Source organism: Paroedura picta, chromosome 1 (genome assembly GCF_049243985.1).
Source record: "Paroedura picta isolate Pp20150507F chromosome 1, Ppicta_v3.0, whole genome shotgun sequence".
Classification (NCBI taxonomy): domain Eukaryota; kingdom Metazoa; phylum Chordata; class Lepidosauria; order Squamata; family Gekkonidae; genus Paroedura; species Paroedura picta.
In genome coordinates this window covers 2,712,705-2,738,915 of record NC_135369.1, presented here as the reverse complement: position 1 = coordinate 2,738,915, position 26,211 = coordinate 2,712,705, and the positions used below count along the sequence as shown (strand labels likewise).

The 26,211-nt window shown below is 53.4% G+C and overlaps 1 protein-coding gene across 1 annotated transcript in view; it reads left to right on the top strand.

Annotated features, from left to right (window-relative positions):
• The window catches only part of LOC143829215 (putative PIP5K1A and PSMD4-like protein), a 101,067-nt gene that overhangs the window by 52,825 nt on the left and 22,031 nt on the right, over nt 1-26,211 (top strand). The window contains 7 exon segments of the mRNA XM_077319716.1: nt 883-966; nt 7,592-7,640; nt 9,282-9,366; nt 10,077-10,214; nt 11,456-11,508; nt 15,264-15,288; nt 22,388-22,410. Coding sequence (XP_077175831.1) covers nt 883-966; nt 7,592-7,640; nt 9,282-9,366; nt 10,077-10,214; nt 11,456-11,508; nt 15,264-15,288; nt 22,388-22,410 — 457 coding nt within the window.

The window sequence follows — 26,211 nt, the reverse complement described above, 5'->3', positions numbered from 1 at the left end:
TCCTTCGGGTAGAGAAAAGCAGCATATAAGAACCAACTCTTCTTCTTCTTCTGTAATCTCGGGGCTCTCTCAGCCTCACCCACCCCACAGGGTGTCTGTTGTGGGGAGAGGAAAGGGAAGGCAACTGTAAGCCGCTTTGAGACTCCTTCGGGTAGAGAAAAGTGGCATCTAAGAACCAACTCTTCTTCTTGTTTTATTTTTGAATCCTGACTGCTCTGCCCCCTCACAGGGTGTCTGTTGTGGGGAGAGGAAGGGAAGGCGAATGTAAGCTGCTCTGAGACTCCTTGGGGGGTGACAAAAGCAGCATATAAGAACCAACCCTTCTTCCTCCCAGCCTCAGCCTCGCACGCAGAAGGTCCCCTGCCATGTCCGGTTAAAAGGACCGAGCAGGTGGTGACTGGACAGATCTTTCTCAGTCTGAGATCCCGAAGAGAGGCTGCCAGTCTGAATAGCCAAAAATGTCCGTGATGGAACTACAATCTGATTCTGTATAAGGCAGCTACTAGAGCAGGGCTAATCAAACTGCGGCCCTCCAGATTTCCATGGACTACAATTCCCATGAGCCCCTGCCAGCAAACCCTGTTTTCTATAGGGTCTGCAGACCGAATCCTGTGAACCGCTGCCTCTCTTGGCAGGGCTTTCTCTGATCAAGATCTAAGCTCAGCAGAATTTGCCCTTATGCTTCGGAGAGTCCTACTTTCTAAAAGTGTGGCACCACGGCCAGCTTGCCTTTCGTTTCGCGAAAAGTTTTGCCTTGCATTCCGTCATCCAGCAATCCCAGCTGCCAGGATTCGGCCCACGTGCGGCTGTTTCCCAGCGGGTAGAGAAGGCCCGGGCGTCTGCGAACCTGCGTGTCCTTATTTCTCTCTTTCTCCCTTCTAGAATGGGAGGGATCCCGTCTCGAAACGCCAAGGGAGAAAGGCTGCTGCTGTACATCGGGATCATAGACGTATTGCAATCTTACAGGTAAGGCTCGATCTTCCCCTCGTCTGGCGCTAGTCGTAGGCCCGGGAGATGCACAGCTCTTGGCTGGGCCTCCAGCCCTGAGAGGCCTGCCCCACCTTCCCCATTGTGGGAGGAAAGAGCCTTCAAGTCACGGCCAATGCCCAGCAACCTCCCTGGATTTCAAAGCAAGAGACAAACAGAGGCAGCTAGCTGGTGCCTGCCTCTGCACAGCAACCTGGGGCTTCTCTGGTGTTTTCCCATTCAAGTAGTGACCACGGCCAACGCTGCTGAGCTTCTGCAATTTGATGTGATTGGGCTAGTCTGGACCGTCCAAGTCAGGGGACGGATCCCATCAGAGTCACCCCAGAACTGTGACCCTGGCTCACTGGTGGTTTTCTTTTGGACAGTTCCAAAAACTGGACAAGCAGGTTCTTTTTCTCTAGCTCCCCCAGGGGTTACAGGCTGCCTCGGGAGGCAGCCAACTAGTCTGGCCTTTGGCAGCTCATAAATTCTAGTAAAGCCAGAGAAGAAAATCGATCTGTCCCCCGTGGAAAAATAGAAATGCATTTCCAAGTTGTGAGAGAGCAGGGAAGAGGTTCCTTTTAATGTGAGACCGCTCAGACGGGTCGAGGAGGAGGTGTCCAGCAATGGCTATCCCATGTTAGTCCTTTGAAATATCCTGTTACTCACAGCCTTGCCCAGGTCTCGCAAAGCGACAGCTGAGGCTTCTCTGGCTGAGTCCATCCGGCTCATGTCGGCTCTTCCTTTTCTCCTGCCCCCTCCCACTGTTCCCCACGTTCTTGTATTTTCCAGTGACTCTTTGTCTTCTCGTAATGTGACCAAAATACGATAGCCCCAGTTTGGTCATTTGAGCTGCTTGGGAGAGGTCAGAAGGGACCACAAGCCCTCCTGGCCTGGCCTGCCAATAACAGAAGCTTGCCTAGAGGGCATTTTTGAGGCTGCCCCAGAGGCTTCTAAGAGAATATCTCCTCCGCTTAGGGATGTAACTTGAAACACTGACCAAGAAAAAATCAGGTTTCTCTTATGGGAAGGGAATGTAAGCAGAAAGCCGAATGGGACTGAGACAGACATTTGTGGAAGCAAATGAATGAAATCATCCACCACTGTGACCTTGAATGTTAGAATAGAAATTCTAGTTTCGTTTTAAAATGCTCTTATACTAAATGTTATATATCTGTATGAAGATATACAGAAAAGAAAAGTATTTTGGTTACAGTATACCCCCGTCCCTCGACTTCCCATTGTCCCTTTTCTTTGCTGGCTCCAAGCTTCCTTTGGCAAGACAGTCCAAGGAGAATCTCCAGTGCTCCTGGAATTCTTCCCTGGGTCTTTTGTTGACTACAGAAGGAAGCTTTGCCATTTTCGTTAATTCAGCAAGTTTATGCAGCCCTAAGTCAATAGTTGGGATCTCCTGTGATTTCCAGTTCTTAGCCAGAACCCGTCTTGCTGCCATCGTGGCATAAAAGAAGAAAATTCTAGTATGAGAAGGGAGTAGTTGTGGACACAAACTTAACAACATATGTTCAACTTTCATAGGAAACTTAATATTAAACATCTCTTCCAAAACAGCATGTACCTTTACCCAAACTCTGTACACTTTCCCACATCTCCACCACATGTGAATGAAAGGGCCCAGTTTATCATGACATTTCCAGCACATATTATGATAGCCGCTGGGCATCTTAACAATTACTTTAGGTGTTTACATTCCATCTGTAAAACATCTTATGCCAGTTTTCTCTTAATATCTGGCTCTTTGTTAACTTAGGCACTTTAACCCATATACGTTCCCATGTTTCAGTATGACATTATTAAATCCAATATTCTGCATCCATTTAATCATACGAGTCCTAACCTGTTCAGATTCAGTCTCATATCTTAATAACAGCCAAGGGACCAAGCCCTATGAAGATAGGTTGAGGGACTTGGGAATGTTCAGCCTGGAGAAAAGGAGGTTGAGAGGGGACACGATAGCCCTCTTTAAGTATTTGAAAGGTTGTCACTTGGAGGAGGGCAGGATGCTGTTCCCATTGGCTACAGAGGAGAGGACACGCAGTAATGGGTTTAAACTTCAAGTACAACGATATAGGCTAGATATCAGGAAAAAATTTTCACAGTCAGAGTAGTTCAGCAGTGGAATAGGCTGCCTAAGGAGGTGGTGAGCTCCCCCTCACTGGGGGTCTTCAAGCAAAGGCTGGATACATACTTTTCTTGGATGCTTTAGGATGCTTAGGGCTGATCCTGCGTTGAGCAGGGGGTTGGACTAGATGGCCTGTATGGCCCCTTCCAACTCTATGATTCTATGATCCTATGATATATCTGGCCTTGCAGATGTGGTTTAGCTTGCTCTAAAATGTTTGCAAAGTCCAAGAGAGGAGCCCCCATGTTCACCTGTATAATAAACTCTAATTTAAATATCTTGATATATTTTATCAGTCATGTGTAGCTCCTGCTTTATTTTCCTTTTAGCCTGTATGTGATGGTGTTATTTTATGGTGCCTGGCATAATGCCGTATTTAAAGAAAATCAATCTTCAGGAGACGGTCTAATTTAGGATTGCGTTTGACTAATTTAGCTTTTTAAAATTTATTGGCAGTCGTAGTTGGAGATTTTAAACCATGATCTCTTATGTGTGTGTGTTTTTATTTAATTTAAATAATTTTTTTCTTTTATATTGTAAGCCACCTTGAGTCCTACAAGGTGGAAAGGCAGGTAATAAATGTTTTAAATGTATACATCTTTGGAGATCTTTAACCAGGGGCTGGAGAGCCATCTGACAGAGAGGCTGATTCTGTGAAGGTTCAAGGGGGTGGCAGGTGACAGGGGAGGAGCGAGAGGGTGGTGAGTGTCCTGCATAGTGCAGGGGGTTGGACTAGAGAGCCAGTTTGGTGTAGTGGTTAGGAGTGCGGACTTCTGATCTGGTGAGCCAGGTATGATTCCCCACTCCTCCTACACTTGCAGCCAGATGGGTGGCCTTGGGCTCGCCACGACACTGATAAAACTTCTGACTGAGCAGTGATATCAGCGCTCTCTCAGCCTCACCCACCTCACAGGGTGTCTGTTGTGGGGAGAGGAAAGGGAAGGTGACTGGAAGCCGCTTTGAGCCTCCTTTGGGTAGGGAAAAGTGGCATATAAGAACCAACTCTTCTTCTTCTACTTCTAGATGACCCAGGAGGTCCCTTCCAACTCTAGGATTCTATGATTCTTTGAAGGCTCAAGGGGGTGGTAGGTGACAGTGGATGACTAAGAGGGTTGTGAGTGTCCTGTGTAGTGCAGGGGGTTAGACTGGATGACCCAGGAGGTCCCTTCCAACTCTATGATTCTATGAGTCTACATAATGATACATGAAACTGCCTTATACTAAAAGGATAGTATTGTCTATTCTGACAGGCCATATGTCTCAGGCCGAGGTCTTTCCCATCACTTCCTATCTGATCCTTTTAATGGGAGATGCTGGGAATTGAGCCCAGGACCGCCTGTTTGCAAAGCAGAGGCTCTTTCTCTGAGCCGCAGCCCTGCCCCACCCCAATAAATAATGGAGCATTGGAAGCTCCACGTTCTGGAGGCAGTCCGTACCTCTGAACCCAGCTGCTTGGCATGTTCCCATGAGAATCTGCCTGACTCCTGCAGCTGGGGAATTCTTCGTCTTGCAACACCTTAATCTGCACCCTCTCAAGAAAAGCACCTTGATTTCTGGACTGCAGCACCCTTAATTAAACAAAAGCCCTTGAAACCTGCAATAAAGTCCCTACCCTTGGCATCCACTCATAAGAACATAACACAGGCCCTGCTGGATCAGACTGATAGTCCACCTAGTCCAGCATCCTGTCTCACACAGTGAGTAGCCAACCAATTCTTCTGGAGCAGGGGTAGTCAAACTGCGGCCCTCCAGATGTCCATGAACTACAATTCCCATGAGCCCCCTGCCAGCATTCTCCGCCAGCTCTCTCCATCCCGTGCGTCATTTCCCAAACCTCTCTCCTTCCCATTGGTGAGGCAGAAAGCGGCGGCTCCCCTTGGCACGGGCCGTCATTAAAGCTGACGCAGCAGCGCTGGCAGCCCTTCCCAAACAGGTTCCTGCACGAGGCGAGGTGGTTCTGCCCAGGGGAAGCGGCAGGACATGGCGGGGGAGAGGAGGGCGGGAGGCAGGCAGCGGCTTGTCAGCGCCAGGCGTTTTCGAGGATGAGGGTTGTTTGCGAGATGTTTTGGTGGCGCCAGGAGTGCCAGCCACACGTTTTGGAGGTTCGGGTGTATTGACCTCCAAACTTTTTGCGTGCCTGTTCATTACGAATAATTGCCTGGAAAAGATACCAAACGAAAATGATTTGCATTGGAGGAGGGAACGCAGGCCTCATTAAATACACACACACACATCTTGCTGTTATGAAACAAAAAAAAAGGCCTCTTAATTAGAAGAAATGTGCTACTGAGAAACAGACAGGCTTGGCTTCCTGGAATGGTGTATACTGAGTGAGCTCTCCGCCTAGCCTACCTCACAAGATTGTTTTGATAGTAAAATGGAGATGAGAACAATGTAAGCGGCTCTTTAAAATGAACGAACTGTGCAGCGACCAGAGCTTAGTGTAGAATCCTAGAGTGGGAAGGGGCCATGCAGACCATCTAGCCCCACCCCCTGCTCAGTGCAGGATCAGCCTCAAGCATCCAGGAGAAGGATCTGTCCAGACGCTGCTTGAGGACGGCCAGTGAGGGGGAGCTCCCCACCTCCTTAAGCAGCCCCTTCCACGGCTGAACTAGACTCCTAGAATCTTAGAGTGGGAAGGGGCCATGCAGGCCATCTAGTCCACCCCCAGCTCAGTGCAGGATCAGCCTCCAGCATCCAGGAGAAGGATCTGTCCAGCCGCTGCTTGAAGACGGCCAGTGAGGGGGAGCTCCCCACCTCCTGAGGCAGCCCCTTCCCCTGCTGAACTGGACTCCTAGAATCCTAGAGTGGGAAGGGGCCATACAGGCCATCTAGTCCCACCCCCTGCTCAGTGCAGGATCAGCCTCCAGCATCCAGGAGAAGGATCTGTCCAGCCGCTGCTTGAAGACGGCCAGTGAGGGGGAGCTCCCCACCTCCTTAGGCAGCCCCTTCTACTGCTGAACTAGACTCCTAGAATCCTAGAGTGGGAAGGGGCCATGTCCACTGCTGAACTAGACTCCTAGAATCCTAGAGTGGGAAGGGGCCATGCAGGCCATCTAGTCCCACCCCCTGCTCAGGGCAGGATCAGCCTCCAGCATCCAGGAGAAGAATCTGTCCAGCCGCTGCTTGAGGACGGCCAGTGAGGGGGAGCTCCCCTCCTCCTTAGGCAGCCCCTTCCACGGCTGAACCACTCTTGAGTGTGGAAATGTCCCCTTGATATCATTCTGCATGTAGTTTAAACCCATTCCTGCCCGTCCTATCCCCTCCTGCCCACAGGAACCTTTCCCTGTAGTGTGATGTCTGGGTCTTTGGCAGCTTAATGGATAAATGACTTCATCCAGCCACTCACAGGATATTTGACCCCCCCCCCCCCTCCGGCGTTTCTGAACATTTATTACAGCGGTGAGAGAATGTGACTCATGTCTAGGAGATCCCAATTCAAATTCCCGTTCCGTCTTGGCAGCTTGCTGGGCAAACGAAGTCTACCTTAACTTACTTTAACGTGGGTCCTTAGTTCGTGCCTTTTTGGATTCAGCATAATGACCTTGCCGACTCAGAGCAGCCAAGCGGGTCTTCTTGGTGGAGGCCTGATGGTCTTGCTGAAACACAGTTGACATCGCTGGGCTCAGGGTGCTCAGCCAGGTGGGCTGGCTGGTGGCGGAGGGGGACCCAGGGAGTGACAAGGGGGCGGCGCTTCCTGCAACTACTTCCCCTCCCCGAAAGTTCCCCCTAAAGTGTTCCTTTCCTCTAGGAGTCTTAGTGGACCACACATTAAACATGAGTCAGCAATGTGATTTAGTGGCTAAAAAGGCAAATGGGATTTGGGGCTGTATCAAACAGAGTATCGTGTCCAGATCACGGGAGATGATGGTACCGCTTTACTCTGCTCTGGTTCGGCCTCACTTGGAGTCCTGGGTTCAGTTTTGGACACCCCAGCTGAAGAGGGAGGTAGACAAACTGGAGCGTGTCCAGAGGAGGGCAACAAAGATGGTGAGGGGTTTGGAGACCAAGATGTAGGAGGAAAGGTTGGGGGAGCTTGCTCTGTTTAGCATGGAGAGGAGACGACTGAGAGGGGATCTGATAACCATCTTCAAGTATTTAAAAGGGTGCCATATGGAGGATGGAGAAGAGTTGTTCTCTCTTGCCCCGGAGGGACAGACCAGAACCAATGGGATGAAATTAATTCAAAAGAAATTCCATCTAAACCTCCGGAAGAAGTTCCTGACAGTCAGAGCGGTTCCTCAGTGGAACAGGCTTCCTCGGGAGGTGGTGGGTTCTCCATCTTGGGAGATTTTTAAGCAGAGGCTGGAGAGCCATCTGACCTAGAGGCTGATTCTGTGAAGGCTCAAAGGGGTGACAGGTGACAGTGGGTGAGCGAGAGGGTGGTGAGTGTCCTGCATAGTGCAGGGGGTTGGACTAGGTGACCCCAGAGATCCCTTCCAACTCTATGATTCTATGATCCTATTCTTGCTTCTTCTGTTTCAGGTTCATGAAGAAACTGGAGCATTCCTGGAAGGCACTTGTTCATGATGGGGTGAGCAGCTGAAACCCCCTGCCTCTTGTTCCCTTCTCTCGAAAATCTCCGGAATCTTTCTGAAGGGGGTCTGCATGCCCCCCACTCCCACCGGCCCCTACCTCCATGTGGCTTTCCTCCTCCTCTTGCCTAGATATTTAAGGCCAGGATCGGTAAAGGAAAGCATCCAATCTGGAGCAGAAGCTGAGCTGCTCCGGGGGCAAGGGGAAAGGAGAGAGAGTAGCCGGGAAGGCAGAGGATCTCTCTGTCTTAATTAATTAATTAATCTGTGTCCGCCCTTCCCCGGAGGCCCAGGCTGGCTTACAGAAGCTTCCAAGATACACAGTAAATCAGATACTAATTTAGGTTTTCAAATTCTAAAAATGAATTATTAAAATGAATAATCACCATCCAATTAATTCAAAACCTGCAGCCACCCCCTCTTTCCTAGGAACTTTTAGGTGGTCACTAAGTGATCTGTTGGCGTGATCTTGTCTGGAGAATCTGCCTGGGGTTTTCGAGCATCTCAACAGCTGGGCCAGGTCATGCGTGGGCCCAGGCAAACTAGTCGAGGTGCAGATCCAAGATCCAGGAGAGAGTCAGAGGGGGAGGGATGCAGCAGCGCTGGGCTCCAGGTTAGAGGACTAAGCCCTAAGGCGGCTTGCCCTCCTGTAGGGCCTTGGGCCTAAAAGCCCTCCTGTGACATTTCCCAGACTGGGCGGGAGGCAGAAAATGTCGAGCAGAGGTGGAAGAAGCGAGTCGTCCAACTGGCAGAGGAGGGAGGCTGGAGGCGGTCCCCAGGAGAATCAGGGAAGCAGGAAGGAAGAGTGGTGGGGGATCAGACAAGACAATTCAGTTCTCTGCAAAAAAGCCGCTGGATTGCCTTGGAAGATCTGTAGGGGTGGCCAAACCGTGGCTCTCCAGATATTTATGAACCACGTAGAATCATAGAATCCTAGAGTGGGAAGGGGCCATACAGGCCATCTAGTCCAACCCCCTGCTCAACGCAGGATCAGCCCAAAGCACCCTCATGGAACATAAGCCATGAGCCCCTGCCAGCCTGTCACTGGAGTCCGTGGCCATCTGGAGAGGCATAATTTAGCCATCTCATGGAAAGGGGCACCCTTGCCCTAAAGAAATGACCCATCCCGCTTCCTAGCCCGGGGGTCTCCAGCCTTTTATTGTCTGTGGGCCCCCTTGGAATTCAGAAGTGACAGCCAGAAAATGGCTCTGGCCGGAGGTGGAGCCAGCCACAAGACGGCTGCCGCAAGCTTACCTTCAGTCACACAGACCCCTGTGCTGGGGCAGTTGCTGCTGCCAAAGCAACATTTAAAAATAAATCCTCCTAGCCAGTGAGAAGGTTTGCTGGCCAAACACTCTTGTTGGCCCTGCCCACTTTCTGAAAAAGGTCAGGGGGCACCATGACGCCCCTGGGCACCCTGCTGGGGACCCTTGGCCATAACCATTGCTCCAGATAGCTGTGAAGCCGTCCTGTTCCCATCCCAGATACCCCGCAGACACCCTCCCGGACGAGCTGAGCAGAACTCTTCTTTTCACTTCCAACGGTCAGACTCACGGGGCTATGCGAGACCATTAAAGTTCTGGCTGGACTGGGCAAGCTCTCCTTGACCCTTTGTTGGACTCTCTGCTTCTCATTTGCAGGACACAGTGTCGGTTCACAGGCCCAGTTTCTACGCAGAACGGTTCCAGCGGTTCATGTGTAACGTGGTGTTCAAGAAAATCCCCCGTAAGTTGTCTCCTTGAGCCTGAAGGTGGGCTTATGACAGAGGTGCTCCTAGATGACCCCACCCCACGCAGCCCTCAGCCAACCCCCCGTTGGCCCAGAAGGAAAAGCTGGATTCCCAAAGTAACCACTGCCCCCTTTGGACTGTGCAGTATGTGAGCAGGCCCTGGGGCAAAGGCCTTGACAGCTCCTCTGTTCCCTGGGGGATTGTCAGTCAATTACTGGTACTTCTATGGGGGCAGCATATGCAAAAAGCCATGATGCTGCCTTCGACTGAATCAGACAGTTGGTCCATCAAGGCGGCTCTCCAGGGTCTCAGGAAAAGGCCTTCCCCATCCCCTCCTGCCTGGTCCTTTTTAACTGAAGAGGCCGGGGATTGAACCAGGGACCTTCTGTGTTCCAAGCAGAGACTCTGCCCCTGAGCCACAGGTCTGCCTCAGCCTGCTTGGCCCCCTGCTCCTCAGACCTCTCCTGCCACACTTGGCGGTTGACGTCCCCACAGCTCCCCGGTCTTTCTCCCTCCCATGTTGCCCTGTAACACCCAGCAGGACAGAGACGTACCGTCGTGAGTAGAAGCCGGGGGAGGGAGAGCACTGGCTGTGGGTGGGACGAGCCCAGCGTCTCAGCAGACTATCATCTGCCCCATGGCTGGACCGACCAAGACCATTTCGGTGGGTGTAGAAGGGAACCTTTATTTCTCTCTCACTCTCCAGTGAAACCGTCACCCTCGAAGAAGAGCCGGTCTGGCACAGCAGCTCCCCGTCGGCCGGGCCAGAGCGGAGCCTTTTCCCAGGTGCCAGGAATGGGCGAAACGAGAGTGCAGGTGATGACGGAGGCCGAGGTGGAGCCAGGTGGGTCCCTCATTTTATCTGTTTGATTTATAACTAGCAGTAGAGCCCGCTGTTAAAAAAATACAGTGGGCCCTAGGGGACAGTTTGCGCCTCCCAATTGGTTGTTGGCCGGGCAAGCAGCCAATCAGCAGCTGCGCTGCGCGTGGCTACTGATTGGCAGCTTGGGGGTGGACTGACAAGCGGAGGGGCCAATTGGGAGGCGCTTTGCGCCTCCCGATTGGGCCCTCCGCTTGTCAGTCCAGGGGAAGGGGCCTATTGGCACCCTTCCTCATCCCGGACAGGGCCCACCTTCGGGGCCCTTACGGCTTTATTTATTCCGCTCTGCGAGGAGCGGTTAAAGATTTGATTTCTAGACCGCCCCTCCCAGCCAACTGGCTCATGGCGGTTTACAGCATATATATATATACATAATTACATAAGAAATCTTACAGCAATAGAATCCCCCAATCTTACCCCAATAAAATAAAATGCAAACGAACAATAAAATACACTAGAACAAATGGACAAGACGCCTACCTACCAGCGAGGGGGTCAGGAGGGGGCCGGAGCGGCTGGGTTGGAAGCTGCTCATGGCGCATCAGGCGCTGGGCTGAACCACTTCAGGCATTTGGGGGACTGAAGTATTTGTAAAGGAACCCCCTTCATAAAGCTCTCTTCCCCCCCCCCCCTCCGGCCCGGCTTTTCCACTAAGCTGCTGGGGAGGAGGTTCTCATGCCGTTTGTGGTTGGGCTATTTCAAGTGGGAGTGCCACAGAAGCCCCCTTGGAGGAGCTGATCTCCTTCCCGAGCTCTTGGTGTCATGCTAACGTCTCATTGTGTGGGTCCCCAAAGGAGGGCACTGCTGGGTGTCGCCCACGTGTGGCAGGCAATCCAGCAGGGAGCTCGTGGGGGTTCTTCTCTCACCTGCATGAGCCAGCTTGGTCATTTCTGCCCAATGTCTGAGATTTGTTCTTGGCAAAGAAGGGAGAGAAAAGAGAGCAACAGTGCTGCCGGAAGGCTGGCAGGGGCTCATGGGACTTGTAGTCCGTGGACATCTGGAGAGCCACCACTTGGCCACCCCTGCTTTAAGCAGTTGTGGTGGGATTTGCGTGGAAGCCAGGTCTTTAAAATCAGCAACCGGCAAGCACTTTGCTTCACGTCAGCAGCCCTCGGCACCTTCGGGGGCTGCAGAGCTGATCTGGGTAATCCCCGCCCAAGTGCCTGTGCTTAACGGATCCCCCCCCCCGGGTCTTCCTCCTCCAGGTTCCCAGCTGGGCCGCCCAGATCTCCTTCCGCAGACGCCTCCCGTAGACGAAGCTAACAGCGACTCTGCAGCCACCACGCTGTCCACCTCTTCCTTGGGGAGCAGAGGCTACAATTCCCCCGCCAACAGGTAAGCCTCCACAGGTCCTCCACAGGGCATGGAAGGGGCTGCGTTGCCTGCAGTCAGCCCAGGTGTCCCTCGGGTATTCCCACGTAAGCGCTTCGCTTCCCTTCTGTGTGCACGTTCCTAGAAGCCGCCCTGCCCAAAGGCCTGCTGGGTGTTAAGGGTGGCACAGTCTGCAGCCCCTGTCGGCTTGAATTTAGGATTGCAGGACTATGCCCCAAACGAGGTGCGGAGCCATGGCTGTGTGTGTGTGTGTGTGTTTGCGTTTGTGTGCATGTGATTCTTTCACGGTCCTTCCACCCGAAACAAAATACAACATCCAAGGAATCCTGGCTTTTAATTTGTAGCTAAAGTAAGTTTCCATTCCTACTGAGAGCCAGTTTGGTGTAGTGGTTAGGAGTGTGGACTTCTAATCTGGCATGCCGGGTTTGAATCTGTGCTCCCCCACATGCAGCCAGCTGGGTGACCTTGGGCTCACCACGGCACTGATAAAACTGGTCTGACCGGGCAGTGATATCAGGGCTCTCTCAGCCTCACCCACCCCACAGGGAGTCTGTTGTGGGGAGAGGAATGGGAAGGCGACTGGAAGCCACTTTGAGACTCCTTCGGGTAGAGAAAAGCGGCATATAAGAACCAACTCTTCTTCTTCTTCTTCTTCTTCTTCTTCTTCTTCAGTAATCTCAGGGCTCTCTCAGCCTCCCCTCCCTCACAGGGTGTTTGTTGTGGGGAGAGGAAAGGGAAGGCGATTGGAAGCCGCTTTGAGCCTCCTTCAGGTAGGGGAAAGCAGGATATAAGAACCAACTCTTCTTCTTCTTCTTCTTCTTCTACTGTCTGCAGATGATATTGGAAGATTAAGTGACAGGATGGCAGGTGTGGAGCAATCGAGCTTGCCTGCCCTGAATGGCTTTCTTCCCTTTGAGCTTAGTATTATTTTTTATTATTATTTATTTGATTTATTAGAGCACAAGAGCATTAGAGAAGCTCTGTTGGATCAGCCCTGTGGCCCATCTAGTCCAACACTCTGTGCCACAGAGTGGCCCAAACCCAGGGGCTATCAGGAGGTCCCCCAGTGGGGCCAGAACTCCAGAAGCCCTCCCACTGTTGCTCCCCCCCCTCCAAGCATCAAGAATTCAGGGCATCACCGCCCCAGACAGAGTATTCCATCTAGGTCTTGTGGCTGTTGTCCTCTATGAACTTGAGAAGTCATGTTGGATCAGGCCATGCTGGATCATCCAGTCCAACATTCTGTGTCACGGATTGGCCAAATCCCAGGGCCCATCAGGAAGAAGGAGAAGAAGAGTTGGTTCTTATATGCCACTTTTCTCTACCCGAAGGAGTCTCAGAACAGCTTCCAATCGCCTTCCCTTCCTCTCCCCACAACAGACACCCTGTTAGGTGGGTGAGGCTGAGAGAGCCCTGATATTCCTGCTCAGTCAGAACAGTTTTCTCAGTGCCGTGGCGAGCCCAAGGTCACCCAGCTGGTTGCATGTGGGGGAGTGCAGAATCGAACCTGGCATGCCAGATTAGAAGTCCGCACTCCTAACCACGACACCAAGCTCCCTCTCTGGAAGATGATGGTCTTCTTAGGGGAGGGCCTCAGCTTCTGTGACCTGTTGTTGGTCCTCCAGAGGGTCGGCCAGTGTGTGAGACAGGAGGCTGGACTAGATGGACTACTGATCAGATCCAGCAGGGTCTTCTGGTGTCATTCTGGCTAGCATTGGAACTGTCCCAGAAGCTTGCTGGAGGCCACCGTCGGTGGGACAGATTTCTCAACCAGAGAGGATAATTTGTGGGACTCAGCCCAGCAACCTTCAATGCCTGCAGAGCAGGGCAGGATGCTTGGGTGGGCAAGTTATTTGCTGGGGGCTGTCCTTAATCGCTGGAAGCCGTCTTACAGCTGGCTCTTAAATTGGCTGGATGGCTGAAGGCCAGGGCTCCCCGACCTTTTTTAAGCCTGCAGGCTCCTTGGAATTCTGACCCGGGGCGTTGGGCACAATACTGAGATGGCCGCCCCTTCTCGCCGGGAAGCTGTACTATCGCTGGCTTGATTCCGTTTGTGGCGTCCCTCAACTGAGAAGGAAGGGGCACAGATCACGAATGCGTCGGTTTTCCATCCCAGTCAATGCCTTGAAAATGCATGGAGTCTTTTACAAGAGCCAGGCCTGCGGGTCGTGCATGGACAGGTTGCTTGGTTGTGTCGGGCCTTGCGACTGACTGCATCGGCGCAGCATGCTGGCGCACGTCCTCCTGGCGTGACCCCGGGTCGTGACCGAGGAAGCCTCCTTGCCTCAGCTTTCCAACACTCCTTGCAGCAAATGGTTTCCCCCAAGCCGTTTCCCCCCATGACAGAAGCACGATCCCAAGCAGTTGTTTTCCCTGCAGGTTGCCTTATTTCAGGATGGACCCCGCCAATCTATTTTGCTAATTTGAGAGCACAGAAGCACGATCCCAAGCAGTTGTTTTCCCTGCAGGTTGCCTTATTTCAGGATGGACCCCGCCAATCTATTTTGCTAATTTGAGAGACAGTTTGGTGTTGTGGTTAGGAGTGCGAACTTCTAATCTGGCATGCCGGGTTCGATTCTGCACTCCCCCACATGCAACCAGCTGGGTGACCTTGGGCTCGCCACGGCACTGATAAAACTGTTCTGACCGGGCAGTGATATCAGGGCTCTCTCAGCCTCACCCACCCCACAGGGTGTCTGTTGTGGGGAGAGGAAAGGGAAGGCGATTGGAAGCCGCTTTGAGACTCCTTCGGGTAGGGAAAAGCGGCATATAAGAACCAACTCTTCTTCTTCTTCAGTAATCTCAGGGCTCTCTCAGCCTCACCCATCTCACAGGGTGTCTGTTGTGGGGAGAGGAAAGGGAAGGCGACTGTAAGCCGCTTTGAGACTCCTTCGGGTAGGGAAAAGCGGCATATAAGAACCAACTCTTCTTCTTCTTCAGTAATCTCAGGGCTCTCTCAGGCTGACCTCCCTCACAGGGTGTCTGTTGTGGGGAGAGGAAAGGGAAGGCGACTGTAAGCCGCTTTGAGACTCCTTCGGGTAGGGAAAAGCGGCATATAAGAACCAACTCTTCTTCTTCTTCAGTAATCTCAGGGCTCTCTCAGGCTGACCTCCCTCACAGGGTGTCTGTTGTGGGGAGAGGAAAGGGAAGGCGACTGTAAGCCGCTTTGAGACTCCTTCGGGTAGGGAAAAGCGGCATATAAGAACCAACTCTTCTTCTTCTTCAGTAATCTCAGGGCTCTCTCAGCCTCACCCATCTCACAGGGTGTCTGTTGTGGGGAGAGGAAAGGGAAGGCGATTGTAAGCCGCTTTGAGCCTCCTTCGGGTAGGGAAAAGCGGCATATAAGAACCAACTCTTCTTCTTCTTCTTCTAATTGCAGCTCTGCCATTAGCGAAACTGGTCCACTGGGCAATCCCCAGGAATCTTTCCTTCCCCCTCTGCTTCTGATCCTTGCATTTAAAAGAAAAAAAAACGCCCCATAAATCTGTTCTTCCACAGGCAAAAACCAAAAGAAAAGTCAATCTTTGAGTCCAGGAGCACCACGGCCACCTGCCTGAAACAGGCAGTGTAAAAAACACGCTCAAGGGTGTTGGAAAGCAGGCCTCCCCTTCCCCAGCAGAGCAAGGAAGCTTGATCTGGGCGCCCCCTCATCTCAAAAAGAGGGCAAGGACGGCCAAGGAGGAGCGTGACGGCTCACCTCTCCCAAGCGAGCTCCTGAAAGCTGAGCTGCTGCCTAGATCCAAAACTGCTACCAAAAGCATCCCTCTGGAATCAGGAATTGGGCCCACCCTCAGAATCCAAGTGCCCAGGCGCTCCCACAGCAGCAGGCTTTCTGCCCGAGGGCGTGATGTTAAGCTGAGCCAAACGGACGAGATTCAGCCGCCCGGAACTCCGGCCCTGAATGCCAGTCTGCCAATCCTGCAGCGCTGTGTTCAGAAGGGCTTTCTTGGCCTCCTGGCTCTGATCCGTAAGACGTTCTTGCCCCCTTTTTGTAAAATCTGCTTCTCCCCCCCCCTCCCCCTCCGCCGGCCCGGCTCTCTTCACCTTTCCCCCCCCCCTTTACAAAACCCCCTTCTCTGCTTAGGTCAGTAGGCGTCGAGGTGCACAAACCGGGAGCCTCCAAGGATCCGCCTCCCCCAGTCGTTGTGGAGAGCTCGGCTAGGTGAGGGGCTGGGGCTTTTCAGGCAGAGGTGGTGGCGACTCCGCCTAGCGTCTCTTCTGTCCCACAAGTGGCCTGGATGGTATATCTTTCATCAACCTTCTGGGCATGGGCATGTGCGTTTCCGGAATCCCCGTAGTTGGGCTGGGAGAGAGAAGAGCTGCAGGTGGCAAGCAAGGCCTTGGCTTCCCTCTCCAAAAACACGAGAACCAGACAGCAGCCAGTGCAGCCAGCGGGCAGGAGGTTCTGGGTGGACAGCAGGAAATGCGGCTTGACACAGAGAGGGAGTAAAATGCGGAATTTACTGTCACAGGAGGTAGCGAGGGCCACAGGAACAAACAGCTCTAAAAGAGGATTGGACAGATGCAGGGAGGGGAAATCTGTCGGTAGCCGCTGGCCATGGGGGCCGAGGGGAACCTCCACAGTCAGAGGCAGCCACCCTCGGAATCCCACAGCCAGCAGGCAATGTCACAGATAGGCCTCAGCCTCTATAGCTTGCTTTGGGCCCTCCAGAGGAACTGGCTGGCCCCTGGGTGAGGCAGGTGGCTGGACTGGAGGGACCCTCCCGGGCCTGACCCAGCAGGGCTCTTCTGGTGTTCCGATGAAGGCCCCGGCCTCTCTGCCCTGTTGTTGGCTGGCTATTGTGTGAAACAGGATGCTGGAATGGATGGACCACTGGGCTATTCTTCTTTTTAAGCTTCCCCTGTGGGAGATGCAGTGCCTGTTATAATTGCCTGCAGGATGCCTGGCAGCTGAGGGCTGGGTTGCCCTCTACTAAGGATGCAGGGGTGGGCTTTGCCCTTCCCACGTCTCAGCTTTCTGTCAAGTGCTAAAAGAACTCACAACAAACTTCTGTGAAAAGAAAGCTTTAATGGAAGTTTACTTCACTCACTATAACTAGCAAAGTCAAATCTGCCTTACAATACAAAAGCAAGCCCTTTTCAAGACAATTCTCCCACCCAAAACTTGAAGGTTCCCAGGGGGAGGGCTCCAGGTGCCAGTCTGGGCAATTAACCAGGGAGTGTCACTTCTGGAACGTCCTTGGACCGCTTGGCGCCCATTGACAAGATAACTATTATTGTTACATTAAGCAGAGCTAGCTGGCTGGGTTCAAAAGACAAACAGTTCACAGCGAGCACAGCAAATCACGATTACAAGCAAACAGCAGACAGGTTTCGTTTTCAGGCAGACAGCTAATATAACGGGCCAGGGTTACATAGGGGCCCAGCAATAAACTAACAATTCAGAAAAACATGGAAGAACTCTGGTTAGAATAAAACGTGGCAGAGAACAGGCACTGATCCTGACACTTTCTATGCATCCCTGTTCTGTATTTCCCTTTGCCGTGATGCAGCCTATGGCACCAAACTCCTCAGGATGTTCACCTGCTGAAGGCACTTGGAAGTTCACGGCCCAACTCCTGTGAGGGATGAGGAAGTTCTCAGTTTGGGCGTACTCCAGGCGAGGGGACGCAAGAACTGGCTCGAGTGGGGGTGGGGGGTGGGTCGCAGCACTAGGAAAACGGGGGTGGGATTTCTGCAAATCTTTGACGCTAGGCGGGACCCCAATGTCTCCTCTTTCCAGTCACCTGAACCGCGGCGTGTTTCTCTGTCCCACTTCCTTTCTGGCTGTGCTGACCAGCCCAGCAACGTAACCAACAGTGTCTTGGCGAAGGAGACATTTATGGCTTTTTGGGGCAGGGGTCCCCAACGTGGTGTCCGGAGACTTTTCTTGGAGCCCACCAAGGGGCTTTAAAACACGGGGGAGGCCAGATGGGGGGTTTCTTATTGGCTCCCGGAGATCTCAACTGGCAGGGCCGATTAAAATACTCTTGTTTCAGTGGCAGCTATTCCCATCGTGTTGGTCCGCTTCTCATTTCTCTTTCCCTGTGCATTTTTTTGATAATTCCCTCCAACGCACGGGCTTCCTCTGCTCCTGCAGCCGCCGTTTTCTGCTTGCGCCCGTCAGCCTGCCTCGGAATTCCGCAGGGGCCCAGAGGCTTGTAAAGATCAGGGACCCCCCCCCCAACCTCAGCTCTCAGGGACGAGTGCGAAGGGCAGGTTCATAGCACAGTGAGCCGTGGAAGCAGCAGCTACAGAGGGAGCCGCTTCTGAGAGAGGAGGACTCATCCGGAACTCGGTTCTGGGCAAAGCCCGGCTTGGCCTCGGTCGCCTGGTTTTGGGGCAGGCAGGCCCACGCCGGTGAGGCCTCTAACCTCTGTCGATCTCTGTGCAGGTTAGATGGAGAGCAAGGGGGAGAAACCGTCTCTACAGTGACCATCCTCAGCTTCTACTCCGATAGGTGAGGTGAGGCCTAGATATACGACTGGACAGAAGCTCCGCAGGGGCGGTGTGTTTTCCCAGCAGAAGCACCAGAGCCTGGGAGCTCAGCTGGTTTTGCTCCACGGTGCCCTCTCGCCCTCCGGGGCAGCTGTCCTTCCACTGCCCTAGAGCTCACTTGTGTAGGGCCACCGTTTCAGAGCTCTGCCTCCCCCCCTTTGCACTCAAGCCCAGTATAGTCCAGACCGGATTGTGAGCACACCCCAACTGTAGGGCTTAGGACTGAGCCAGCAAGGTGTGCCAGGCTCAAAGACCCAACCACATCTGGTGGAAAGATGTCCTAAAGGATGTCTCCTTTTGTCCTCACAGGCAGAGGGGACTGACCGTGGCAAAGGCCAGAATTAAGGCCGGCCAACCTCCAAGCGGTGGGTGGAGGATTTCTGGGATTGCAGCAGATTTCCCCGGCAAGAGAGATTGGTTAACCTGACAAATACAGCCGCTCTGGGAGTACCTCTATGGCAGGGGTTGTCAAACTGCGGCCCTCCAGATGTCCATGGACTACAATTCCCATGAGCCCCTGCCAGCAAACGCTGGCAGGGGCTCATGGGAATTGTAGCCCATGGACATCTGGAGGGCCGCAGTTTGACGACCCCTGCTCTATGGCATTATCCCCCACTGAAGTCCCTCCCCTCCTCAAACTCCACCCTCCTCAGGCTCCACCCCCAAAATCTCCCAGTATTTCTCCTAACTGGGATTTGGTTGCCCTAGCAAGCATCCTCCCTTCCTTTATGTAACAGGCTTCCCTCCCCGTCCCCCGTCCTCGAGCAGAGGGTGAGGCAGAGCCAAAGAGTGACATTTCAGGCCATCTTAAAAGTAGCCGTGAACCATTCCTCAGTGAAATCGTAGCACAAATGTGGAAGGAGTGGTTTGTTTATTTGTTTTATTTCTAATTGGACTTTTATACCACTGCTCCCAGCACAGCTGGCTCACAGCGTTTACAACAAACATTAAAAAAAACATCCATCCCTAAAAACATCAGTACATTGTAAAACATTTAAGTATTTGAAAGGTTGTCACTTGGAGGAGGGCAGGATGCTGTTCCCGTTGGCTGCAGAGGAGAGGACACGCAGTAATGGGTTTAAACTACAAGTACAACGATATAGGCTAGATATCAGGAAAAATACGATCACAGTCAGAGTAGTTCAGCAGTGGAATAGGCTGCTTAAGGAGGTGGTGAGCTCCCCCTCCCTGGCAGTCTTCAAGCAAAGGCTGGATACACACTTTTCTTGGATGCTTTAGGATGCTTAGGGCTGATCCTGCATTGAGCAGGGGGTTGGACTAGATGGCCTGCATGGCCCCTTCCAACTCTATGATTCTGTGATTCTATGACATCCAAATCAAAGAACAATAACTCCCTGAAATATTAAAATCAAGGTGGCAGTTAACATACAAACTCCACCCCCAATGTTGAAAGCAGTTGGACCAGCACAGCATAGAGTCAACAACAAAGGAGTGGATCGTTCAGTGGTTCCAGAAAGGTCTAACACCTGATCCTGGGACCAGGGGCGGGGGGCATGATCTCAGAAGCAGAGCCCCCTCTTGGCCTGCAGGAGGTCCCCAGTTCAATCCCAGACAGCATCCCCAGTTAAAAGGACCAGGCAGGAAGGGATGGGGAAGACCTTGACTTGAGACCCGGGCTCAGTGGCAGAGCCTCTGCTTGGCCTGCAGAAGACCCCTGGCAGCATCTCCAGTTGAAAAAGAACCAGGTAGCTGGTGATGTGGGAGAGCTCTGCCTGACACCCTGGGGACTGGCTGCCAGTCAGAATAGACAACACTGACACTGATGGGCCACCGTCCTGAATCAGTGTAAGGCGGCTTCCTGTGTGTATCAGCACAGGTGGAAGTCTACAGCCACTGTTCTGACCAAAGGTGTATGAACACACCGCTCCCTTCTAGCTACATGGCCTCTGGCTTGGACCCAAACACTTGGAAGCCCAACCTGTTGGCTGTTCAGATTGCACCCGGCACAGTTTTGACGTCTTCAGTGACATTCGCCCAGTGCTGACCATTCCCCCACCCACCCCCCACCCCCGCAGGAGCACACACGGTGACTTTCGCGGCCAGAGAAGCCTGAAAACTTTCATTCCCTGAAGATTTGGGAAACTTGGAGCTGGAAGGGGCCCCTGGGTCATCTAGTTCAACCCTCCTGGGTATAATGCAGGAAATTCACAGCTACTTCCCCTTCTACTCTTCCAGTGACCCCTGCTCTATGCCCGGTTAGAGGGAGGGCCTGGAAAGCATTTGGGTGGGTTTTTCTGAGTCAAGAATGGACACAGGATGCAGAGTGTTTTCATCACATGCCCCCTACCGGCTCTGCCTTTTTCTGTTGTTCTCTTCCTGAGTTTCCTGTCTCCCAGCTCTTGGGGTAGAGTGTGTGCGCGGATCTGGGGTTGATTCTCGCTCACACAGGGTCCTGGGTGGCCTCTCGGGTGCTCCTAGATTTGAGTCTACCTGTTCTCCTGCAGACCCACCGATTGTGCCGTCTGATACAGATGGAACCCTCCGTGGTGTGCATTCCACTGCAATGACACCCCAGCAGGCTACCATTGTGGTGTGGGGCTTCTCTTCCCTTAAGCATAGTTCTTTGCTTTATTATTTTGGATTCCAAATGTTTCTAGACCAATTCCAGGCAGCTGCTGCCCGTGCCCCCACCCCTATGGGCCATCTCCTAACTCTCGCTGCCACAGTTTTTCAGGAATTGCCCATTTCAGCTGCAAAATCAAGCCCGTGACAGGACTGGTTCATGATGTGCGCTGGGCTTGAAATCCTGGGCTGCCTTTCTGCGCGTGACCCAGGCCAGAGACAACCTGCTCCGAGCCTTTCACCAGTGAACCTGTCTCTCACTCTCTACCCAGGTCAGAGGCAGAAGAAAGTCCCAGTTCAGACAGCATATCCGAGGAGGTAGCTAGTGCAACATGTATGCAAGTAGGTGAGACCTAAACTGGGCAGAGGAGGCGGCCTGCGGGTGCTGGGTCTCCGTCTCCTTCAGCCCATAGTCCAAAATGGATGTCTTTCCTGCAAAGAAGGGAGACGGGGGGTACAAATGCAGGGACTGGCAAACCGAGTTAAGCACAGTTTTGCAGGACTGATGGAGTTTGGGTTGAGGCACTCTTGTGATAGACCAAAAGCTCGTGAGTTAGAGCGGAAGCAAGGATCTTTCTCTTCGATGGCTGGAGAAACTTGTTTGGAATGGAGGACCAATTGGTTGAGCCCCACTCCACCCCCCGCCGCCACCATCTCTGATGGTCTGGCCCAGGGACAGGCTTGCCACCTTAGTGAGAACCTGGCTAGGGAGCTCTTATCCAAAGCTTCTGCATGACCGGAAGTGGGACCGTAGCTGAGAGGCAGAGCACGGGTTTTGCAGGCAGAAGGTCCCAGGGTCAAACCTCGGCATTTCCAGTTAGAACATAAAAGCATAAGAGAAGCCCTGTTGGGTCAGGCCAGTGGCCCGTCTAATCCAACGCTCCGTGCCACACAGTGGCCAAAGCCCAGGGGCCCTCAGGAGGTCCCCCAGTGGGGCCAGGACTCCAGAAGCCCTCCCACTCTTGCCTCCTAAGCACCCAGAAGACAGAGCATCCCTGCCCCAGGCATAAGAGAAGCCCTGTTGGATCAGGCCCATGGCCCATGCAGCTGTGTCACACAGTGACCACAGCCAGGTCCCTTCAGGGGTACACCAGCAGGGCGAGGACTCCAGAAAACCTATCCCTGTTGCCCCCCAGCACCAAGAAGACAGAGCATTGCTGTGCCATATGTAAGAACATCAGAGAAGCCAGTGGCTCACCCAGCCCAACACTCTGTGCCATGCAGGGGCCAAAACCAGGGGGGCCTCAGGACGTCCACCAGCAGGGCCAGAACCCTAGAAGCCCTCCCACTCTGGCCCCCCAAGCACCAAGAAGACAGAGCATCCCTGCCCCAGACAGAGTGTTCCATCTAGACCTTGGGGCTCAGAGCCCCAGATGGACCTTTGCTCCAGATGTTTCTCCAGCCCCCTTGTGAAGCTATCTTCCCTTGCAGCCTCCACCAGGCTGTAGACCAGGGGTATTCAAACTGCGGCCCTTCAGATGTCCATGGATTACAATTCCCATGAGCCCCTGCCAGCATTCGCTGGCAGGGGCTCATGGGAATTGTATCCATGGACATCTGGAGGGCCACAGTTTGACTACCCCTGCTGTAGACAATGTGAAACGCCCTGGAGAGCCACTGCCAGTCTGACCTTGATGGACCAGTCCATGGCGGGTTCAGATGGGCTCATAAGATTGGGGAGGGGCCATGGCTGTAGGCTAGAGCCTCTGCTTGGCATGCAGAAGGTCCCAGGTTCAGTCCCTGGATTGTCCAGTTAAAGGGACCAGGGAGGAGGGAGGAGGAAGACCTTGGAGAACCGCTGACCTTGGAGAACGGACGGCACTGCCCTGGGTGCACAGATGCTGTGGTCAGTAGAAGGCAGCCTCATGTGATGGGACCAGGGGTGCTCCAGATCAGCGTCTGCCACTTTTCTCCCCAGTGGGGAAACAAAGCAGTTCTTCCTTCCTCCTTTTTATCGGAGGGTGGCCTGTTGACTTGGCCTATCCAATTTGCAGTGGCAGCCTATGAACTCGAGCACCGTGGTGTTGTTTTTTTCCCTCCACGTGTGACCAGCGGGGTGACCTTGGGCCAGTCCCCGCTCTCTTACAGCTGTTCTCACAGAGCAGTTCTTATCGAGTTCTCTCAGCCCCACCTACCTCACAAGGTTTGTGTTATGGGGAGAGGAAGGAACAGGTGTTTGTAAGCCACTTTGGAGTACCAAAAAAAACCCCAGCTCTTCTGTGGTGCCTCCCTAGGAATTCTGGGTTCAAAATGAGAGGGAGCCAAAAGTGGCAGTGAGCTTTTCGGGCCAGGGTCTAGTTGGAGGCGGGTGCCGGATGCGCAGGGAGCCGGCATGCCCCCAGGAACCCTGCAAGGTGGGCAGGAGCCCTCTGTCCACTCTCAGTGGCCCTTAAGCGAAGCATTTTGGGGGCGGGTCATCCCAGTAGCCGCAGTCCGAGGGGTTGATGCTTCTGACAAGCTGCTGAACAGCTTGAGGGATGCAGGAACGCCCCCATCGGTGCCGAGGTCTGCTGCCCACCGCCCATTTGGGGGAGAACTAAGAAGCTCTGGGCAAAAGGGATTTGCAGCGCCGTGGGAATAACCAAAACGCTGCTTGGGGAGTCCTGCCGGCCGTCCAGGTCCGAAGGTGGCCAGGGATTCCACAAGGTGACCCACCTACAGCTGTCTGCCAGGGGCGCCCACCCAAAGCTCCGAGTCTGCATCTCCTTGCAGGCGACTCTCAGAACACGGAGGACCAAGAGACCGCATCTGGCTTTCTGCTCGAAGAACCGGCCTCACCAGCCCTCCTGGGGGGTGGGGGGAGGGTGTCTCCCCTCCCAGCTGTCAGTGCACAGATTCCAGGTCGTAGCATGCTGCCGGGCAGCCAGGGGCTTAGAGGGGTGGCTCAGGCAAGCGAGCCAATCTGTCAGAGCAGCATCTTGGGTGGCTGTAGCTACCCTATCACGCTTGTTTTATCAGATCACCTGAGCATGGTTAGAGTGCCTGCAAGATCTTTCAAGGACTCTGAGGCTGTTGGGGGTGGCAACCCAGCAGGCTCTGCACCTCTGGCTACTCTGCCTGGCCTTCCCCTCCATCCACAGACCCAGGGTCCACTTGGGACGGGCTGTGTGTGTGTGTGTGTGTTTGCAGGTTGCGTGTTCCAGGTGGCCCAGCCAGGCTCCTGTCCCTGTTGCTGCGTTCTCTTCCAGAGGGAACCGTGCAGCCACCACGGCCCAGAACCGCTCGTAGCGGCAGAGCGGGTGGGGTGGAAAGTCTCCTCCGCAGGGTGGTGGTGGTCCTCTGTGAGCTGCTGCAGGGTTAGCTTGTGTCGCCTTCTGCGCTGTGTGGCAGGCACCTACTCAGCTTCCCTTCTCCTCCTCCATCGCCTCCTCTTTTCCTCCCCCCTGCAGTGCTTCCCCCGGACTCTCCATGCCAGACCAGCCCTCCGGGGCGACAGAGCAGTTTGAAGATGTGCCTGAGACGGAGATCAGCTTTGTGAGTCCTCGTGAGCATCTTGGGGAGGGAGGGTCATGACTGGCTGGGGGCACTGGAGCCCGGGCTCCCAGGTGGGAAATGGAGCTAGCCTGGGAATGGCCTTGGGCACACCCAACCATTGAAACCTCATGGCTGGATTACTGCAGTGTGCTGTACGCGGGGCTGCCCTTGAAGACAACCCGGAAATTACAACTGGTCCAGAACGCAGCAGCCCAGCTATGGTCAGGGGCTGGCCTTCAGGAATGTGGGCTTTGAAACAGCTGCATTGGCGGCCAGTCGCTTTCTGAGTTCCATGCCCACTGCTGCTTGTGACCTTTCAAGAACTGCCTCTGTCCACATGTCCTTGTATGGGTGCCAGGCAGCCTCCTGTTGGCGACCTCACCAGAGCCCAGATCTTCTCCATGGTGGCCCCAGCTGTGTGGCAAGGGCTCCCTGAAGAGGTGAAGGCCTCTTCCTTGGAGGGCTTCAGGAGGTCCTGCCTGTCTGCCAGGGCTGCTTAGGGGATGTGCTTGGCGGGCCTCTTTGAAGAGGGGAAGACAGGAGAGCTTGTCTTCAAAAGCTGGGGACAGGAGAGAGACTTCCTGGGCCTGGTCTGGTGTTAGAGCAGGCCCAGCTGATAACAACCCTCCCAATTTCCATCTAGAGCATTATTGACCATACTGGAGTCCACAGCTATGAGTTGTTGGGAAGGGTTTTTTTTTTTTAATATTCATCTTAATTATAATTTTGGGGTGTTTTAAATTGTTTGTATTGGTAGATTTGTAGTGCTATTGTTTTATGGGGTGTTTTAAATTGTCATAAAAAGGTAAAGGTAAAGGTATCCCCTGTGCAAGCACCGAGTCCTGTCTGACCCTTGGGGTGACGCCCTCCAGCGTTTTCATGGCAGACTCAATACGGGGTGGTTTGCCAGTGCCTTCCCCAGTCATTACCGTTCACCCCCCAGCAGCAAGCTGGGTCCTCATTTTACCGACCTCGGAAAGATGGAAGGCTGAGTCAACCTTGAGCCGGCTGCTGGGATCGAACTCCCAGCCTCAGGGGCAGACAGCTTCAGACAGCATTTCTGCCGCTTACCACTCTGCGCCACAAGAGGCTCTTTTAAATTGCCATATGATGTTTTATTGTTAAAAGCCGCGAGCCAGCTTGCTGGGAGTGGCGGTATACAAATCTAAATAAAAAAATAGGAAGCCTGGGGGAAAGAACACCCTTTTCTGGCACAGACAGGCAAGGCGGGCAGGTGAGATCGCTGTCTTGAGCCTTTTCCAAAGGTGAGGGGCCGCCAGAGAGAGGGCCCCGTCTCTTTTAGACCTTTGCTACTTCGGAAGTTAAGAGGCATACAGGGAATAGCCTCGCGTGAGCTCCTCCTCTCAGTGCTCTGCCGGGGACTCTCTTACTGACCCATCTCTTCTTTTCTCTTTTTCAGTGAAATGCGGGTTTTTTTGATGTAAGCAGAAGATTCCCTTCCGGTCTGTGAAGTCTGAGAAACCTTCAGCCCTCCCAGGCAGCTGATATCTAGAACTTTTTGTGACCCGAATCGCCGAGTCTTATGGAAGGTCAAAGGCTGGGATGCACTCAGCTACGGTGCAGTGTTAGCGACAGCGTACCGTCTTTCGGAGCCCGTTCGCACGCAAAAGGCTGCAGGCCCCCTCCGGCATTGGCACCCCGACTCCTCTGCGGGGTGTTATGGGCCACCTCTCTCAAGACAGGGCTGGGCGCCTTTGCCTGTGGCCCAAACTCCTCGGAGGGCAGAGTAGAGTTCCCGGCCAGGAGTTCCCAGCCGTGCCCCAGCTCCTCCGAAAGGGGGAAGCGAGCCCCCCGCGGAACACATTGACGCTGTCAACATGCCTTCTATTTTAAACTTTCTAAAGCTCTATTTAAACTTTTTACATCCCCCCCCCTCATAACTTCCATATCAGGGTGTTTTTTTTTTTTTTTTAAGTTTGTGACTTTTAGGCCCCCAAATCTCACCCACCCCCCATAACATCTCGTGTCCAAAAGAGATTTTCTCTTGTGTATCTGGGGCCTCAGGAGAGCTAGGGCGCAAAACCTCACGCTTCGATGCCTAGCTTTGTGCTGC